The 18780-nt window shown below is 35.2% G+C and overlaps 2 protein-coding genes across 3 annotated transcripts; both read right to left on the reverse strand.

Annotated features, from left to right (window-relative positions):
* Positions 1-872: 872 nt before the first annotated feature.
* Positions 873-6235, reverse strand: LOC138329450 (uncharacterized). Its single transcript, XM_069276463.1, has 4 exons — positions 6045-6235; positions 2800-2975; positions 1516-1635; positions 873-1171 (listed from the first exon to the last, which is right to left on the reverse strand). Exons 1-4 carry the CDS (start codon positions 6124-6126, stop codon positions 1115-1117), a joined length of 435 nt encoding a protein of 144 aa, XP_069132564.1. The 5' UTR covers positions 6127-6235; the 3' UTR covers positions 873-1114.
* A 4136-nt stretch (positions 6236-10371) lies between these two features.
* On the reverse strand, positions 10372-17515 carry LOC138329451 (uncharacterized). Of its 2 annotated transcripts, none has more exons than XM_069276465.1 (4): positions 17299-17515; positions 11579-11754; positions 10902-11024; positions 10372-10643 (listed from the first exon to the last, which is right to left on the reverse strand). In XM_069276465.1, exons 1-4 carry the CDS (start codon positions 17378-17380, stop codon positions 10587-10589), a joined length of 438 nt encoding a protein of 145 aa, XP_069132566.1. In that variant the 5' UTR covers positions 17381-17515; the 3' UTR covers positions 10372-10586. The 2 variants fall into 2 exon arrangements, with proteins under 2 accessions (XP_069132566.1, XP_069132565.1); XM_069276464.1 differs by lacking the exons at positions 10372-10643; positions 10902-11024; positions 11579-11754 and adding exons at positions 13093-13373; positions 13632-13754; positions 14306-14481 and having other exon boundaries at positions 17299-17489.
* Positions 17516-18780: the final 1265 nt, after the last annotated feature.

The raw sequence follows: 18780 nt of genomic DNA on the forward strand, positions 1-18780 counted from the left end.
AAGAAATATATTCAGATGTGATACAAAAAGTTGCTTCCCTTTTTGAAGAGCTGGAGAGATTATCTTGTCTTGCCTGATCTAATAATGTATCTTTTTATAAAATGTTCTTCATTCTTTGAACATATCAAATGCTAATTGTAAACAATGCCCTCAACAATACATGTTAAAAAATTGATTTAAAATGATCATATATGTGCATTACGGGAAGTTAACTTATAATTGAGGTTTTGAACAAAGCTCTCAGAGAATCAGCACCAAAGAGACAATCGTGAGTACTTTTTCCGAATTAATTTAATTTGAATGAGTTATAATATCTCACCAGTATCTTATATTTGACATCTATATTGTCACCAGTGGAGACTGAATATGAATGAAAACCCACTCCTGGTATTGACTTGAGGAATATCGTCTGTACCAAGTAAAGTTGCCTAACTTAAAAGACTGTTATCATTTTTTTTATGTACATATTGTACACGTCTGCTATAAGTTATATTTCTTAGCATATAAACATTATAAATGATAACTGATGCAATTCAAAATTCATACTGATGGTTTTTTCAAAAATAAAATACAGTTATGTACATCAGAATATTTTTGTTCCATATTTGCTAACTAGGGGTCATCTTCATTGGTCAGTGTATAATACATATCCAAACTGGGTAACCGCGTCCTTGGAAAAATTGATGGAATATCCGGTAATTCCAAGTTTTTTAAATCTATATCTGATTAAGTCTATTTATATTAGTTACCTGATTAATATTGTTATTAAATTTCATACATTTAATGGTGGACTGTCGATTACTAAATGTCTGCCTCATTTGGTAAGTTGAAAATAAAAAAAAAACAAGAACAAAAGAAAAACATACAATCAATTAGTGTTTTATAATTTAATTAATGCAACAGAATATTCCTGTACATTGCACTACGAAAACCAATAATGGATGTGATCCTTTTTAAAGCTTATTCAGTCCTTAAAACTAAAACAGGTTCGGTTCAACTACTTTCCTCTTTGATACTTGACTTGAATGTCTATGTTGATGGAATGGGCATGGTCATTCTCATGGTCAGTCCCATGGTCAGTCTCATGGCCATATCTTTCCTGTGTGGATTTTGTTTATTGCTTGAGCGCATAAGAAATCATCTCTGTGTTTGAAGCTTCATGAATCATGGTCTGTAAGACAAACATTTACACGTGATGATATTATTATTTACACAACACACAGGTTTGTGGATTAATTAAGTCTACATATATATGTTATTATCTTAACTTAGTACCTATAACATATCATTTTGCCGTATTGATATTGACAGGAAAGGGAAACACAGTTATACTTTTGAACAAAACTTGAGGTTTAGAAATTCACTTGTTGAGGAGAACATAATATCCCTATGCAGATTAAGTTTACCAACAAGACTTTGTGAAACAAAAATGATTGCAATTATACTTCAGGATGGAATTGACTTAAGAAACAAGATACGGATGTGTATAGTTGTATAGATAACCTGAAGACTTACAACTTCCTGTTTTCCTTCAGCTACGATTTTTCTCTTAACGATTGTGGTCACTGTTCCACCCGGCCTCTGTGTTTCAATCACTTCCTTCATCTCTTTGTCGTTGATTAGAGTTGGTGTTGACTGCAACAATTCAGAAGGTGATCTAATATTTGCTTACTCAATAAATGGAATTAAAATAGCATTATTTAGTGTAAAGAATCAAAAGTGTTTTAATGTCATGATATTTCCGCCTCTCTTTCGCATATTTAAATATTATCTAAAGTTGCATATTTACCATTTGTATTTTATTTTCAGAAACTGCAGAAGCCCTTTGGAACAGAAGTTTGGGTGCGTAATCGTAAAACAATATGGCAGTCCCTATCTAAAAATAGTAGATCTTTAAATGTTTTAATTCTCAGATGTTTGAAATTATCTTCTAAATTTGCGTTAATGAACATTAAATCTTTATCTAACCTGGATAGTGTTAAGCTTTTACAATGTCAACGAAAGTCGTCCTGGCCTTCAAACTCTATCTAGTATAGACATTTAAATTCCAAAATTGGGTAACTCAAGCTCTTTTTTCTATAAAATTACTTCATTGCGTTGTATTTGTCAACTGCCATGCAGGAAGGACGTTAGTATTGCACCTGCTGCCCCTATTGCGTGATCGTAAAAGGAGACTAAACTTAGAATCTTATCTTTTCTCTTCTTCCTAACTAACAAACAAATTGTAGAAGTCAGAAGCGACATTACAAAAGGCAACTTGATTTATCCTTTAAAAGAGAATAAAGTAGATACGAGCTAATTGTAAATATGATGAAAGTCCCCTGACCACAACCCTTATATTCCAATTATACTGAAATCGAAGATTTAAATTGCTAGCAATCGGAAGCCATTGTTTCTTTACCATGGTAATACAAGTGTTTCGAAATCGGTACACTTGTGTCCGGATGGCCTTATAATCATCAAAAACTTACATGTACATTAGAAGCAGATGATGTGAAAACGTTTGAGCAATCAGAAGCCTTTGTGTCATTACCATTGTAATTTCGAAAGTGGTACTCTTGTTTTGGCAATCTTTATATTCCTTTTAAGGAACACGGCAATATCTTTATTTTTACTAAGCCATGGAATGGCGTCCGTTAAAGTAGCATTCAGACAACATACACAGCCTAATACTCTTGAAGTTTGCTTGGAATCAAAACAGGTTTTAATTATATAGAAAATAGTGCATATGAAAAAGTTTTCTGATTCAACATTATAACAAGGAATAAATTGGTTTTTAAAACACAGTTTTATTCTCACCTCGAATAGGTTACCTTCTATATCCCTGTCGGGCGCGTTTTTACGTCCAATCTTAAACTTGTTAGTGGCTTTATAGTCACCAAAGCTTGTAATGTAGGTCCAGTCCTCGCCGTCCACTATAACCGTCTGTCTCCCCACATGCTCCTTATATCCTTTAATTTCTTCATCACTCATTCCTGGAACAATAAAGGAACTTTTTTGGCTCACATAGGTAAGGACACGTGCTTGTGACAATGAACCATCGTTGGTTTTAACCTAAATCGTGAAGCACCATAGAAATGATAGCAGTTCATTGATACGTAATGAATTCAAGGGGAGCTAAATTTCTTTACAGGTCAACAAATAATTAAGGAATTATAATTATACATCGCTGTAACCCATCGGAGCTAGAGTAAGACACCATAAATTCAACCCATTGTTGAGAAAGTCATTGAAGACGAACCTAGTCTTGTCTTTTTTTCATCTTGTCGTATCAGTGTACCTTTGACCGCCAAGGATTCAATTTAAGTTCAAGACAAACACCACTTATAATATATTTTCTGAGCTATCAATATGTAGGCGTATTTAGACAAACCTTTGTATGGGAAGATATTTATTACCCATAGTCTGCATGGTGGTATGTATGCAAATAAACCCAGTTGTATCATTATCATACGAATACTTTGAAAACCTACCAACTGTATTTGTTACGTGGTATTGCTTTGTATTAGTAAGATGTGATATACGGGTCCAATACAATACACACAAACTTTCTTTTGTCATCGTTTATTTATCTGTTTTACAGTGACATTTCAATATAACCTTTACTTCGTTAATTTGCAGTATCCTAACACGGAAATCGTGAGATTTAGTAAGGCTCTGCAAAATCTAGTTTCCATTAGTAAGAGACCAGCTTCAGGGTGAGAAAAGGTACCTTTTTCACAGTTATTCATGTATTTATGGAAGAATAAAGTGCAGAAATCAGGAAATATGTGTGATATTTTCAGCACGCTAACAGAATTATCCTCATAGTACATGTATCTATTGGGTCGAATTTTAATGATGACAATCTAGTCTGCTTTGCTCACGTTTGGACGTATTTGTATGAGAATAAAACGACTACAACTACATTGATGATGTAGGATAGCTAAATTAATAATTTTGTACATACCAATATATCGATGCTAAAAAGTCCTTATTTGATACAGTTAATATTTTATATTAATTATGGAGCAGCCAAGGTCGATGTTATGGCAAAATCGTTCGAAGTTTGAAGAAAGCATGAAACTTTGCTTATGGCTTCTTTAGGACATAAGATTTTCAGGAAAAAATGGACCCCAAAAAATACGGCCCCTGACGGCCGCCATAATGGTTTTAAAAATGGCCTCCAAAAACCACCTTTTGCTAACCATATCTTACGTTCTATACCAGGTAGGTTCAAACTAGGAACATTCCGATAGTGTTTAAATTTATGTAGAAGGACCGCCATTTTGCATTTCAAGATGGCCGCCACCTTTGCGGGCTATATCTGTATATAAAACATCTAATTGGCTAAGCTGACTTTATAAGAAATGAACACCTGCAAATATAGTGAGAGTATTCATACTTTTGTAGTGTTTGATACATAAATGATTTGATGTTATTTTTAATTTCAAAATAACCGCCATTTTGATCCAAGATGGCCGAGCTGTTCCAAGTCGTTTCCGTATAACACTTCATCGCTGAAATTTATTTTCACCCAGTCCTTGGTACCATATGCATAGCGCTTCATCTCTGTTCTTAATGCAACACTATCATCGGTCTTGCCTTTATCTCCTAAGCCTGTAATGAGATTAGGAGGACTAGCTTGGAGGCTCAGCTAACATTTGTAAAGCTTTGACATAGAGGTAATCTTGACTATCTTCGAAAGTACGTGTTTGTTGTTAATTTTAGTGCCACTACTGTCGAATCAATAGACGTAACACAAGAGGTCATATAAGAGGAGGTAAGCTTTGGCGGCAAAAACTTGCTATAAACTTAGTCGAAGTACTTCCATAAGTAGAGTCTGTTAATGTTGTTGGAGTCGTTCAGGATTGCATCAAACCATTTTCACTGATAGTTTATCTGATTATTAACAATAGAGGGAATTTCTTTCCCTAAATCCACATACAATTTCCTGAGACGCGGTTGACGGCCGGACATGAACGTGGTTATGCAATGTAAGTGCGGCCATCTCATGCTATCCTTGCATTTAGTACTTCTGTTTGCAGGTCTGTGTTAAGGTGAATCTTAATCACACATCTCTCTGATGCCTGACAAATTGATTTCGTTTATATACTAGTGGGCGACACCTGAAGTAATGTCGCGGATGAAATGAAGAGAAGAGAAAATGGAGATAAATTTGGTGTTACTCTTAAGCGGGACCAATATTTCTTAAGGTTAGGAAAAATACCACATTTTGAGGTCATTTAAGGCGTTCATTCCATTTGACCGCTGATTGAAGGCCGAGGTCATTTATTTGAACAACCTTGGTAGTCCTTCATTCCATCAATATGGATATATATTGACAAATTATCCTGAAAGATACATTTTGTCTTTGCTACCGGTACCCTATTTTATCGAAAAGAATTTTTTTGTCCTTATATAAATGGTAATGATAGATAATATTGCCAGGCCGGTATCTCTCGAATGCCTGCCGAAGTGATTTCGCTGTGATAAGGGATAGTGGTGTGGTATCATCCATTAAATAGTTGCAGTCATCGGTCATCTTGAAATACATAAAGGCGGTCCTTCTACACGACGTTTAACACTACCAGAATATTCCTAAAACTTCATGTCCCATAGAAGCCATATGCAAAGTTTCATGCTTTCTTCAAAATTTGAACGATTTTTATGCCTTGCCGCTCCACTATAAGGAACTTTTGAATAGATTTTCTACTTCGACAATGCAGATGACCGTTTTTTACCTTGCCATTATAAGACCGAGCATATTTCGTGGTTTACGGCATAGCCTGTAGATTTTCTCTCTGTAATCCAACACTAGACGTACTTTTTACGTATTTCTCATAATGGAACACAGTAAAAATAATCGCTGAATCCTTCGGAAGTTTTTTGATGGAAAAAGTTAGTACATGTTTGTAATTTAAAGGTGAATGCTTGTATTTAGAGCTTATAAATATTTATTATCTACCGAATAGTTTCTATTTCCTGGTACCAGTTTCATAAAAAAGGAAAGTAAAAAATAAGGACCACAATTGTCAAATATCACTAAGAGAAGAACTACTTGCCATATGCTTTACAAAATTTATCGAAGCCTTTGCATTCTCCTGCTTTACAAGCGTCAACCCATTCCCCTGCGAACGCCGCCATCGTTAGCTCTGTTTGGTGTTCGTAATGCAAGTGTCGCCTGATCTCCTTACACGTCACTATGTAGTATCCTGAATGCTTTATTGACAATTCAGCTAGGTACGCCTTTGTTCGTCCCGTTTTGCGACCTCGTTTGAGAGCCTACACAACCGAATCTCCCAAACATGTTCAAAGTTTTAAACCTAGGATTATATATTAACAATTTAGCTTAGCATTTTTATTGTCCTTCTATATATACCACGCGGTATGTAGTCAATGGTGTAGCATGTGTACACCTGTATTTATGGGTGTTTCAGTTACTCATTCTTCACTCTAATATCACCAGACTGACCACTACACATATATACATGTATATGGCGTTAATTCTTTAAACACGACACTCGACACTTACACTCTTTCAAATGTTATAACAATTAATTAATGATACCGTATGATATATTAAACGTTATATTTCTTGTAGTGTTGGTCTGGTGATCATAATACCCAGTCAATGACTTTAGTTTGTATTCTAGTGTTGTATAGTCCCCCAACGATTCACTCCCAATACTGGAGTATTTTTAGGTCATCTGACCCGAAGGGTCATCATGCACCGTCCGTCGGCGTCCGCCGTCCGTAAACTTTTCATTTAAACGACTTCTTCGCAATAACCATTACGCCCAGAGTACTCATATTTAGCCTGTGGCATGCTGGGATGGAGGGCTACCAAAGTTGTGAAAATTAATTACCTTGACCTACTTTCAAGGTCACAGGGGTCAAATAGGCTGAAATCTTTGAACGACTTCTTCTCAATAACCATAAGGCCCAGAGTACTCATATTTGGCCTGTAGCATGCTGATATGAAGGGCTACCAAAATTGTGAACATAAATGACCTTGACTTTATTTCAAGGTCACAGGGGTCAAATAGGCTAAAATCTTTGAATGACTTCTTCTCAATAACCATAAGGCCTAGAGTACTCATATTTGACCTGTTGCATGCGGAGATAAAAGGCTATCAAAGTTGTAAAAATAAATGACCTTGACCTACTTTCAAGGTCACAGGGGACAAATAGGCTAAAATCTTTCAACAACCTCTTCTGAATAACCATAAGGCCCAGAGTACTCATATTTGGCCTGTAGCATGCTGGGATGAAGGGCTACCAAAGTTGTGAAAATAAATGACCTTGACCTTATCTCAAGGTCACAGGGGTCAAATAGGCTAAAATCTTTGAACGACTTCTCAAAAATCATATAGCCTAGAGTACTCATATTTTGCCTATTGCATGTTGGGATGAAGGGCTACCAAAGTTGTGAAAATATATGACCTTGACCTTCTTTCAAGGTCACAGGGATCAAATAGGCTGAAATTTTTGAACGACTTCTTCTCAATAACCATATAAATGTAGCCCAGAGTACTCATATTTGGCCTGTAGCATGCGGGGATGAAGGACTACCAAAGTTGTTAAAATAAATTACCTTGAACTACTTTCAAGGTCACAGGGGTCAAATAGGCTAAAATTTTTGAACGACTTCTTCTCAATCACCTTAAGGCCCAGAGTACTCATATTTGGCCTGTTGCATGCGGGAATGAAGGGCTATCAAAGTTGTGAAAATAAATGACCTTGATTTACTTTCAAGGTCACAGGGGACAAATAGGCTAAAATCTTTCAACGACTTCTCCTCAATAACCATAAGGCCCAGAGTACTCATATTTGGCCTGTAACAAGCGGGGGAAAAGGGCTACCAAAGTTATGAAAATGAATGACCTTGACCAGCTGTCAAGATCACAAGGATCAAATAGGTTGAAATCTTTGAATGACTTCTTCTCAATAACCATAAGGCCCAGAGTACCCATATTTGGCCTGTAGTATGCGGGGATGACTGGCAACCAAAGTTGTGAAAAATAATGACCTTGACCTACTTGCAAGGTCACAGGGGTCAAATAGGCTAAAATCTTTGAATGACTTCTTCTAAATAACCAAAAGGTCCAGGGTACTCATATTTGGCCTGTGCCATGCTGGGATGAAGGGTTACCAAAGTTATTGAAATAAATGACATTGACCAAATATCAAGGTCAGGGGGGTCAAATATTCTAAAATCTTGAATTTTGAACTTCTTCTCAACTTCTGCCAGTGTGATTTAGCTGATACTTGCATGAATGATCCTTGTCATGGTCGTGACCAACTGTTTTTATATCTTATGTTGATCTGAAATTCAAGATGGACACCACTCCCGCCATCTTAAATATAGTTTGACTTTATTCTCAAGTTCTACCAGTGGGATTTTGCTCGAACTTGTCTGAATAATTTTAAGGATACTGACATTGCCCTAACAAAGTGTTGTTATTTGTCGGGTTGACCCGAAAACCAAGATGACCACCAAAACCGCCATCTTGAAAACACATTTTGAACTTCTTGAAGTTCTACCCATGCAGTTTGACTGAAACTTGCATTAAATGATCCTTACATGGTCATGACCAAGTGTTTTTATTTTTCAACCATGACATCATATCTAATTAATTTCCTATACAGCTATTGCCAAGGTAGTCAGATGACCGTTAAGGCCCTTGGGCCTCTTGTTATTCTGTATTAACATATTACAGAGTTATCTGCCCTTGTTGGTGGGTATTGATTTTGACGTCATGCGTTTTGGAGTGTAACAATCGATACCTACCCGCAAGGGAGCAAACTCTGTAATATGCAATAACGGAAGTGTGACGTGATAAGACAGTCCATTCACTATGGGGCAGGTCAAATCAATGTTTGTGAATTAAATGTTCACTATGGGGCAGGTCAAATCAATGTTTGTGAATTAATCGTCACGGTGTACCTTAGGGCTTTGCATAGAGTATGTTTACACTATGTCCCAGTAAACCTAATTTTTTATAAAAAGAGTTTGTTTATCCCCACCATTAAACATATCTTGTATCATATATTGGCTTGGTAGAAATAATATTGAAGAGATTTACAAATGTATCAATGTTTTAAATACATTTCGTCGTTTATCATTATAAACTGTTATTTTCAATTAAGATAATATCTTTTGGATTTTCACTTTTAATGCACTTGCTAGCACGTGCTGACTTTATGTTCCTTTATAGGTATAGCTAATCTTTTTAATAATGCATTGAAATACTACCGTGATATAATCTTTATTTATAGCCTGCTAAGATTACTTACGAAGTGGATTATTAAAGAATGTTTACTTGTATATTGAGCCTGATATGTATACTATCTATTGTAATCTGACCTGTTAAATGTGCTACATCGTATCAGCAATGTTTGGTAAGTTTGTCTACAGTATGCAGTGCTTGTGTGTATGTTGTGCGAGGTGCGTGTTTTGGGAGACTGTGGTATATTCGTGTTAAGTCTTCTTGTATAGTGGAACTGTTGCCATTTTTATAGTGCTATATCACTGGAGCATGCCGCCGAAGCACCAAGCAACACACCCCACCCGGTCACATTATACTGACAACGGGCGAACCAGTCGTCCCACTCCCGTTATGCTGAGCGCTAAGCAGGAGCAGAAACTACCACTTTTATAGACTTTGGTGTGTCTCGGCCAGGGGACAGAACCCAGAGCCTTCCTCACAGGGGCGAGCGCTCAACTAAATATACATAATAAACAATAACAGTAAATTAGGGAAAGGACAAATATATTTCATAACTTTGTAAAAAAATCATTCAATATAATATATATAATATATCACGTAACAGTGTGGTCTTCAGCTTTCCTGTACAGAGTTCTGGTTCATACGTAAGGTATATGAAGGCATCTTCAAACATGCTAGCTTTGTAACATTATTGAAGATTAACATAAATAAGTTTCAATCAATATCCAGGGTTGTTGTCTTGAACGGTATTGATAGCAACGTTAGAAGACACAATGGTTATATGTATTGGCATAAAGGTAACCAAATATAAAACATTTCTCTGTGCTAAAATGTCATTCGTTAACTTAGCAACATACTATAGAGCAACGACCCGCCTATACTAAATCAGTACAAAACCGAATTCTTTTTGCACGCTTTGATTTTTATGTTTATAAACCAAAGTTTAAGAATTTACCACAGTATCTCTCTATAACCTTTTTCTTTTAACTTCTGTTTATTTCATAAGGGTTTATCTTTTTTTCATTTTGCTCACTGATACATGTACATGTTTAATAAGTGAAAATGTACATGATAAAGATTGATATCGAATATCCTACAACACTATCAACATACATGTACTCCCTAACAAAACAATAAACAAACAAACAAAACAACAACAGAAACGTTAAATCACTTTCTTTTATTGTGTTAATCGAGTATGAGTAGACAAGTTCAACTAGAGAATAAAATTTGAGGATTTGGTTTATTCTTTAATGAATGCGTAGGATACAATTGGATATACCAATCTGCCCATTATAGATAGTACATACACTTCGTAGTTTGATAATTAATCGAGTGACGGTAGTTTCCGCACTGTTCCGATAGGGATTCCCCTCATTCCTTATGCATATACACACTCATTTTTGCACCAGACTCTTTATGAGAAATCACCTGTAAAAAATATATTGAAATATCTTAATGGAATGTGGTTTTATAATCTTTGCGTCATTCGATGTTATTGTTTTCCTAATTATGAGGGTAATACATTCAACGTAGTTACACTTTTAATGATATTATCATAATAGTCACTTAAACAATTAATATTGGCTAATTAGTCAAGCTTATTTAGAAATTCTGTATTGATTTATCCTTCAGCTATGCAGAAAATACCATTCTTATTGAATAAACACGTATAAATAGAAGACTTACAATATGTTGTTTGCTCCCATCCCCTATGATTTTTCTTTCCATTGTCGTCGTGACCAGTCCATTCGGCCTCTTTGTTTCAATAACTTCAATCATATGTTTGTCGTTAACCAGTTTAGGAGTCGTCTGCAAATTAATGGAATATGATTCAAATTAACTTAAATAGAATAAGTAGATGATCATAAACAAAGAAAACAATCATATTTATATATCAACGTAATGATGTGTATGTATCATATTTAACTACCGCTTCCTTCACTTTTTCATAACGCATTTATAACGTATTCATGTATTCAAATCACAATGCCAGCTTAAATGTCTAGTACATAGTTCTATTGGTAAATTGTTACTTTTTGCAAGAAAAAAACAATTTTATATTAAGATCCGATGAGTTGTTCATCAGCTTTTGTGATGTGTGTTTGGACTGATTGAAATAAAAAAAACCACCAACAGTCAGACAGTACAAAGCAATACTGATTGATAGATACACAGCATATATTAAGCCGAAAATCTGCAATAAATCTCTTTAAACAATACATGTACTTTCATAATATTTATGAATGTACTGTTCATGTGGTAGTTTGAGATGTAAATATATATATTTATAGCTTGGGTTGGTGTTTTGTTCTTATGTATCGAAATCTTTATTTTACAAAAGTACTATCTATAACTGTTCTCACTTGGAACTTATTCCCTTCCAGGTCCGTGTCGGGTGGGTTCTTGATGTCGAGCTTAAACTTGTTTGTGGATTTTTGTCCAGCGAAGTCAGAAATGTAGGTCCAGTCGTTGCCATCAACTATGACCTCTTGTTTTCCAATATGTCCTCTATACCCTTCGATTTGCTCCGCGGAGTATCCTGAAACACATTATCGAAACTATATGTTTAGGTACGGAGTGCAAATACACTTTGGTCAGCACTACGTCTCCAAAGAGACTTTGAGGATGAAAAACCATTTCCTTAATTACGGTTTTATATTTTAATAAAGGTTTAGATGGGAAAACGTTTTTTTTAAATTTTATAAGCGACTCTTTTATTCAAGTCTTAATCCAATTGGATTATAACGGACACATGTTCTATATGTAGTCAAGATAATTTTTGTTTTACGTTTCAGCCACATTAACAAATTTCCATATTAATATGTCGATTTCGAGAAACCAAAACGACGTGTGTAAATTACAGTTGATTAGTCTCACTTTTTGATGATTGTGACGCCATGATTTTTTACGTCACAATTTTCGAAAGATGGCACGGTTTATCGTACACTACCCACGTCGGTTCGCTATCTCGGATAGTGGAACTGTTGCCCTTTTTATAGTGCTATATCACTGGAGCATGCCGCCGAAGCACCAAGCAACACACCCAACCCGGTCACATTATACTGACAACGGGCGAACCAGTCGTCCCACTCCCGTTATGCTAAGCGCTAAGCAGGAGCAGAAACTACCACTTTTATAGACTTTGGTGTGTCTCGGCCAGGGGACAGAACCCAGAGCCTTTCTCACAGGGGCGAGCGCTCAACTAAATATACATAATAAACAATAACAGTAAATTAGGGAAAGGACAAATATATTTCATAACTTTGTAAAAAAATCATTCAAATAATATATGTATAATATATCACGTAACAGAGTGGTGGTCTTCAGCTTTCCTGTACAGAGTTCTGGTTCATACGTAAGGTATATGAAGGCATCTTCAAACATGCTAGCTTTGTAACATTATTGAAGATTAACATAAATAAGTTTCAATCAATATCCAGGGTTGTTGTCTTGAACGGTATTGATAGCAACGTTAGAAGACACAATGGTAATATGTATTGGCATAAAGGTAACCAAATATAAAAACATTTCTCTGTGCTAAAATGTCATTCGTTAACTTAGCAACATACTATAGAACAACGACCCGCCTATACTAAATCAGTACAAAACCGAATTCTTTTTGCACGCTTTGATTTTCATGTTTATAAATCAAAGTTTAAGAATTTACCACAGTATCTCTCTATAACCTTTTTCTTTTAACTTCTGTTTATTTCATAAGGGTTTATCTTTTTTTCATTTTGCTCACTGATACATGTACATGTTTAATAAGTGAAAATGTACATGATAAAGATTGATATCGAATATCCTACAACACTATCAACATACATGTACTCCCTAACAAAACAATAAACAAACAAACAAAACAACAACAGAAACGTTAAATCACTTTCTTTTATTGTGTTAATCGAGTATGAGTAGACAAGTTCCACTAGAGAATAAAATTTGAGGATTTGGTTTATTCTTTAATGTTTGTATATATTATGAATGCGTAGGATACAATTGGATATACCAATCTGCCCATTATAGATAGTACATACACTTCGTAGTTTGATAATTAATCGAGTGACGGTAGTTTCCGCACTGTTCCGATAGGGATTCCCCTCATTCCTTATGCATATACACACTCATTTTTGCACCAGACTCTTTATGAGAAATCACCTGTAAAAAATATATTGAAATATCTTAATGGAATGTGGTTTTATAATCTTTGCGTCATTCGATGTTATTGTTTTCCTAATTATGAGGGTAATACATTCAACGTAGTTACACTTTTAATGATATTATCATAACAGTCACTTAAACAATTAATATTGGCTAATTAGTCAAGCTTATTTAGAAATTCTGTATTGATTTATCCTTCAGCTATGCAGAAAATACCATTCTTATTGAATAAACACGTATAAATAGAAGACTTACAATATGTTGTTTGCTCCCATCCCCTATGATTTTTCTTTCCATTGTCGTCGTGACCAGTCCATTCGGCCTCATTGTTTCAATAACTTCAATCATATGTTTGTCGTTAACCAGTTTAGGAGTCGTCTGCAAATTAATGGAATATGATTCAAATTAACTTAAATAGAATAAGTAGATGATCATAAACAAAGAAAACAATCATATTTATATATCAACGTAATGATGTGTATGTATCATATCTAACTACCGCTTCCATCACTTTTTCATAACCCATTTATAACGTATTCATGTATTCAAATCACAATGCCAGCTTAAATGTCTAGTACATAGTTCTATTGGTAAATTGTTACTTTTTGCAAGAAAAAACAATTTTATATTAAGATCCGATGAGTTGTTCATCAGCTTTTGTGATGTGTGTTTGGACTGATTGAAAAAAAACACCACCAGCAGCCAGACAGTACAAAGCAATACTGATTGATAGATACACAGCATATATTAAGCCGAAAATCTGCAATAAATCTCTCTAAACAATACATGTACTTTCATAATATTTATGAATGTACTGTTCATGTGGTAGTTTGAGATGTAAATATATATATTTATAGCTTGGGTTGGTGTTTTGTTCTTATCTATCGAAATCTTTATTTTACAAAAGTACTATCTATAACTGTTCTCACTTGGAACTTATTCCCTTCCAGGTCCGTGTCGGGTGGGTTCTTGATGTCGAGCTTAAACTTGTTTGTGGATTTTTGTCCAGCGAAGTCAGAAATGTAGGTCCAGTCGTTGCCATCTACTATGACCTCTTGTTTTCCAATATGTCCTCTATACCCTTCGATTTGCTCCGCGGAGTATCCTGAAACACATTATCGAAACTATATGTTTAGGTACGGAGTGCAAATACACTTTGGTCAGCACTACGTCTCCAAAGAGACTTTGAGGATGAAAAACCATTTCCTTAATTACGGTTTTATATTTTAATAAAGGTTTAGATGGGAAAACGTTTTTAAATTTTATAAGCGACTCTTTTGTTCAAGTCTTAATCCAATTGGATTATAACGGACACATGTTCTATATGTAGTCAAGATAATTTTTGTTTTACGTTTCAGCCACATTAACAAATTTCCAAATTAATATGTCGATTTCGAGAAACCAAAACGACGTGTGTAAATTACAGTTGATTAGTCTCACTTTTTGATGATTGTGACGCCATGATTTTTTACGTCACAATTTTCGAAAGATGGCACGGTTTATCGTACACTACCCACGTCGGTTCGCTATCTCGAAACCCTGATACTGGAATTACAATAAATTTGATTAAAAACTTGGTAGATAGTCAGATGTGTTGCAAGAGATCAAGAGGCTCAATTATTACGTTATTTTAGAGTGTGAATGATCTATTTTGTTTTCCTCTAATATCGTGTAAAAATACGCTCCCGTATAGATCTATAGACGGTGATTTTGACATTGCAATAGATAATTCCTCATAAAGATTTCAACCTGCGATTTTTTTGCAGCAATTAGTTTTTTGAATTATTCTTCTGACCTGTGTATGCAATTTTAGTATAGCTTTCGTATATTGTTGGCGTATTCTATGACGTATTGTCAATATTGTTACAAAAGCATCGCTTTAAGGTTCCTTATATATAGTTATACATACACATTATATAGCATAAAAGCGTCATTATGAACACAGTTTATATTGAGAGTAATATTGATGCAATACATGGAAGGACTAATCAGTCGTGTATATAATATAAACGACCAAGCGGCTATCGAAAAGCGGCTATCGAAAGAACTTGGGTAGAAATGTATGCATAAAGATGTCGGTAAACATATGAAAATATTGACTTGACCTGTATGGACCGTTAACAACAGCTCGCGTCCACTCAGCAGATTTGAATAGGCTACATTGATTTCGAAAGGGTCCAATGTAAATATTCGGGGCTTATGATTGAACTAACACACGCTGGTCAAGTTTGGACTGATCAATGTGCTGTAATTTTCATACTGACGAATCAAGAACGTTAAGTCACCACACAAAGTACCACCAAAGGTAAATTTAAGACAAAATTTTCGTCCAGTGGTGAAACATATAACATTAAGAGAAAATAGCCTTATCATTAGAGAAACAATAAAATACATGCATATTTATCGCACCTCGGACAGAAATATCCCCAAATGATTGGCGGAGAGCCGTCACGTGGTGACCCCCTAACACTTTATAGGGGGTCAGTAAATTTTTATTATGGTGCAATATGGCGGCTGTCGCCCTCGCTTCAAAATTTAAACACATTCTCGTCAACTATATACCACTTCATTACCGTAAAACTATATATATACTTGTTAATTTTTCTGTAAAAATAATTTCAATCGTTTTAATACTTCTAATTAAATGAAATCCATTTTTTTAAATACGAGTTACTTCCCCTACGCCAGTTTGAAAGCTGATGACGCGGCGAAAGTCAAACGTAGCAATCCAAGCGTTTTCTAGACTGTGATTATAAACAAATGGAGGTGTTCGGACCCACAGACCAATCCTCACTCTACAACCAATTTATCGGCATAACTTTTCAGTGATTATCTCAGCAAGAATGCACAGATGATCAAGGAGATTGTGCTTAAAATGTTAGATGGATGTTTGTGTCACTCTTGTTTGTGATGCTTTCAATATACAGACGGTCTGTTGTAGTATTGAGGTAGGCCTACTGTGTACATAGGAATGTCGAACTTATTGTTGATTTATGAATTATTCAGTATTATTCTGCAGGTTCCTTATACAAAGTATTTGAAAATTCTTGAAATTAATAAATGAATAAATAAATGTATAGCCTACTGAAGTAGGCCAATTATTTTAAAAGTGTCGATTGTTTGTTATCATTCGCCAGTATGATTTAAGTTTGATTTCATATTATTGACCAAACAAATACTTTGCAATAGGAAACAAAGAATTAATGAAACAGTTTAATGGTCCTCAATGCGATAAATTCGTTATATAGTCAGTTACTGACCCCTATAAAGGCATAGAGGGTCAGTTAGAAGTATAGGAGGCTCGCCCTCGCCCCCTATAAATCTTACTGACCCTCTATGCCTTTATAGGGGTCAGTAACTGACTATATAACTAATAGTATAACGTAATACCGAAGCCAATCATGCATTAATTTATTTCATATCATTGATCGTGATACACCATGATAACTTATATGAATAGGATCTTGTTCAACTCGCACAGTCACGGATACATACTCAACAAACCTGAAAAGATGCCTACTTCAAAAACAGGAAAAAAGTCAAACCCCCTTCTTATCGAAAGAAAAAGCAGTCACAACCGTAAATGTTACTTATGCTTAACATTTCAACTTAAGTCCATTTTCTACTTAATTCGTTTCGAGAACTCTTGGTTAAATGCAAGCCATCGTGAAACAGATATTATTTTTGAACACGCAATGGAACATTTTTAATTTTCTTTAAATAATGTATTGCCGTGTAACTTTAACTATACATAAGACGTTGCTTAATGATAAAATATGACATCAACAACTTAACAACTACAGTACTGTACTTTGAATGTGAGTCTGACTCATTCAGGAGTGTTTAGTATTTAAGTCCTAAAAAGTAGAGATAACAATTCGTAAGCCGATTTTGTACAGATAACTCGATTCGACATACTTACCCATTCCTTTAACAAATTCATCGAACCCTTCACACTTCCCTGCTGCTAAGTCGTCCACCCACACACCTGCGAAGGCCGCCATGGTCAATCTAGTTTTGTATTTGCTGTCCGAGTGTAGCTTTCCTACCTGACTCTGACCTATGTATTGGCTTAACGCGGTGTTGACAGTGAGGCTGAGCTATTTTTGTCTCGTTTTGTGACCCAGATAATCATAACCCCTGCTCGATTCGTCAACAGCGGGCGCCCGCCGGCGACCCGGCGAGGCGGCTAAGTCGCTCGATTCAAAGAAAAAGTGCGCCGGTTGCGCGATCGGCGTACGCCGGATCAGCCGGTTTTGATTCACCGGCTAATACCGGCGCAAGATGGCGGAATAAAAGTTAGATATTTGTTGACGAAACTCTCTCTAAGCAAAACTCATTCCGTTCAGACATAAATTCTCCAAACATTATGATTTTCTTGTTGTATTCATTAACGGACAGGAATTGAAACATCTTTTGATACATCGAAAAAGATGTGATGTATAGACTAAGATATATGTACCCCAGGCATTTGGCTCTATAGATATTTTTTTTCTCTTTATAACTTTATAATGTAATATGTAAGGTGTCATAGCATTTTATAGAACCGAATGCCTGCATGCGCATGTACATTCTGATAGTCTGATTACAATAAAATTTGTTTAAGTCATGTATATAAAAATTGAATGTTTTATTCCAAGTATATGAAATTTTATTGACTTCTTTAGGACTGTTTATCAATAACAATAAAAATATATTTTAAGGTTTATTTCAAGATTTTACACTTTCGAAAGCAACACATTTAAAGTTTTAATGAATCGTTTTCGTCAAGCACAATGACATGTAATTCAGAGTGAAACATAAGAAAATAGATTTATTTATACAGTATCATACCTACATGTACATCGTAAATACATAATTCAGAAATAATGCTAAAAAGTGAATATGATTGTCAGGGCATTCTGTTAATTCCTACATTTGTAGGTCAAGACATGAGAAGAAGAATTCTACTGGTGGCATGTTGTAAGATATAAATTAATATAATAGTTTACATAAACTTACAACATTACCATACCAGGGTATCAATTCAGGGTATATATTTATTAATATAACTCATGTTTTACTAATCAGTGCTTCAGCGATCTCTTTAATTTTAGTTAGAACAAATGATAATTGGCGTGTGGCACATTGCAACAATGCATGGAGCGACATAGCTACTGTTGTAGCGGAAAAAATATCACCTTCTGACTGACTTTAAAAAAAAAGTCAGTCAGAAGGTGATATCTTTTCCGCTACAACAGTAGCTAGGAGCGACAGTGCTTGGAGCACAAAAATACCCTGCCGATCTCACGTGACTGTGCGATAAAACAAACATATCGCTCTGTCGCATAAGCGAGAAAATAAAATTTGTCGCACCGACAGTATATTTTTGTTGCAGTGTCAATCCGCGCATTATCTCAATTTT

The sequence above is a fragment of the Argopecten irradians genome, chromosome 8 (genome assembly GCF_041381155.1).
Source record: "Argopecten irradians isolate NY chromosome 8, Ai_NY, whole genome shotgun sequence".
Lineage (NCBI taxonomy): Eukaryota > Metazoa > Mollusca > Bivalvia > Pectinida > Pectinidae > Argopecten > Argopecten irradians.